The sequence below is a fragment of the Passer montanus genome, unplaced genomic scaffold, assembly GCF_014805655.1.
Source record: "Passer montanus isolate IOZ18808 unplaced genomic scaffold, ASM1480565v1 scaffold592, whole genome shotgun sequence".
In the NCBI taxonomy this organism is placed as follows: domain Eukaryota; kingdom Metazoa; phylum Chordata; class Aves; order Passeriformes; family Passeridae; genus Passer; species Passer montanus.
This window is the reverse complement of record NW_024370949.1, coordinates 1988-4049: the sequence shown is the minus strand read 5'-3', so window position 1 is coordinate 4049 and position 2062 is coordinate 1988. Positions and strand designations below refer to the sequence as shown.

Below are 2062 nucleotides of genomic sequence, written 5' to 3'. Positions count from 1 at the left end.
GGGTCACTCAGGGGTCACTCAGGGGTCACTCAGGGGTCACTCAGGGGTCACTTAGGGGTCACTCACTCGTCCTTCCAGCCACACCTCCCCCAGGGCTCAGTGGTCACTGTGGTCACTCCCACCCCCCAGGGCTCACTCTGTGCTCACTGCCCCGGGGTCAGTGGTCACTGTGGTCACTCAGGGTCACAGCGGTCACTCAGGGGTCACTCAGGGGTCACTCAGGGGTCACTCAGGGGTCACTCACTCGTCCTTCCAGCGCCACACCTCCCCCAGGAAGGCCTCCCGGCCCAGCTGGTGCCGGCCCAGGGCCCACTGTGGTCACTCTGTGGTCACTCCGCAAGGGTCAGGGGTCACGCAGGGGTCACTCAGGGGTCAGTGGTCCCTCGGGGTCACTCACTCGTCCTTCCAGCGCCACACCTCCCCCAGGAAGGCCTCCCGGCCCAGCTGGTGCCGGCCCAGGGCCCACTGTGGTCACTCTGTGGTCACTCCCCAAGGGTCAGGGGTCACTCAGGGGTCACTCAGGGGTCAGTGGTCACTCGGGGTCACTCACTCGTCCTTCCAGCGCCACACCTCCCCCAGGAAGGCCTCCCGGCCCAGCTGGTGCCGGCTCAGGCCCCGCGAGCGCTGCAGCCGCCGCTCCACGACCACCTGGGTGGCGATGCCGGCGTGGTCACAGCCGGGCACCCAGAGCGTGGTGAGACCCCGCATCCTGTGCCTGGGGACAGAGGGGTTAACGGGGTTAACAGGGACATTGGGGTTAACGCGGACATCGGGGTCATTGGGGTCACTGGGGTCACAGCCGGGCACCCACAGGGTGGTCAGACCTCTCATCCTGTGCCTGGGGGGACAGAGGGGTTAATGGGGTCACTGGGGTCACTGGGGTCACAGCCCGGCACCCAGAGCGTGGTGAGACCCCGCATCCTGTGCCTGGGGACATTGGGGACATCAGACACATCATTGGGGACATCATTGGGGACATCAGAGTCAATGGGGTTAATGGGGACATCGGGGTTAATCAGGACATTGGGGTCACTGGGGTTAACGGGGTCACTGGGGTCACGGCGTGGTCACAGCCGGGACCCAGAGCGTGGTGAGACCCCGTCCTCAGTGGTCACTCTGGTCACTCAGTGGTCACTCCGTGGTCACTCAGTGGTCAGTGGTCACTCAGTGGTCAGTGGTCACTCAGTGGTCAGTGGTCACTCACCATCTGGCCAGCGTGTCCTGGATGGCCACGGTCAGGGCACTGGGGTCACTGTGGTCACTCCCATTGGTCAGTCACTGGTCAGTGGTTATTGGTCATTGGTCACTGTGGTCACTCCCATGGGTCAGTGGTCACTCAGTGGTCACTCACCACCTGGCCAGCGTGTCCTGGATGGCCACGGTCAGGGCACTGGGGTCACTGTGGTCACTCCCTGTCCCCATTGCCCATTCCCATGGGTCAGTCAGTGGTCAGTGGTCACTCTGGTCACTCAGTGGTCACTCAGTGGTCACTCTGGTCACTCAGTGGTCACTCAGTGGTCACTCTGGTCACTCACCAGCGGGCCAGCGTGTCCTGGATGGCCACGGTCAGGGCACTGGGGTCACTGCCATGGGTCACTATGGTCACTCATTGGTCACTATGGTCACTATGGTCACTCCCATTGGTCAGTCACTGGTCAGTGGTCACTCTGGTCACTCAGTGGTCACTCAGCGGTCACTCAGTGGTCACTCACCACCTGGCCAGCGTGTCCTGGATGGCCACGGTCAGGGCACTGGGGTCACTGTGGTCACTCCCATTGGTCAGTCACTGGTCAGTGGTCACTCTGGTCACTCAGTGGTCACTCAGTGGTCACTCTGGTCACTCACCAGCGGGCCAGCGTGTCCTGGATGGCCACGGTCAGGGCGTGGCCCAGGTGCAGGGTCCCGGTGACGTTGGGGGGGGGGAGGCACATCACGAACGCCCCCCGCGGGTTGGGGGTCTCCAGGGAGCGCTGGGGGCACAGGGGGGGTCAGAGACCCCCAAAATCCCCCCAAAAAAAACCCAAAAAAATCCCCAGAGACCCCCAGGGACCCCCCCCCAAAA

At 63.5% G+C, this 2062-nt stretch overlaps 1 protein-coding gene across 1 annotated transcript in view; it reads right to left on the bottom strand.

The window, feature by feature from the left end:
• LOC120510637 (valine--tRNA ligase-like) overlaps positions 1–1979 on the bottom strand; it is a 17124-nt gene extending 15145 nt beyond the window's left edge. Inside the window, exons 1-2 of the mRNA XM_039726636.1 lie at positions 1846–1979; positions 550–715 (exon numbers count right to left, since the gene is read on the bottom strand). Of these exons, the coding sequence (XP_039582570.1) occupies positions 550–715; positions 1846–1931 (252 nt within the window). The 5' untranslated portion in view covers positions 1932–1979. The remainder of the gene's footprint in view (positions 1–549; positions 716–1845) is intronic.
• Between the last annotated feature and the right edge of the window lie 83 nt (positions 1980–2062).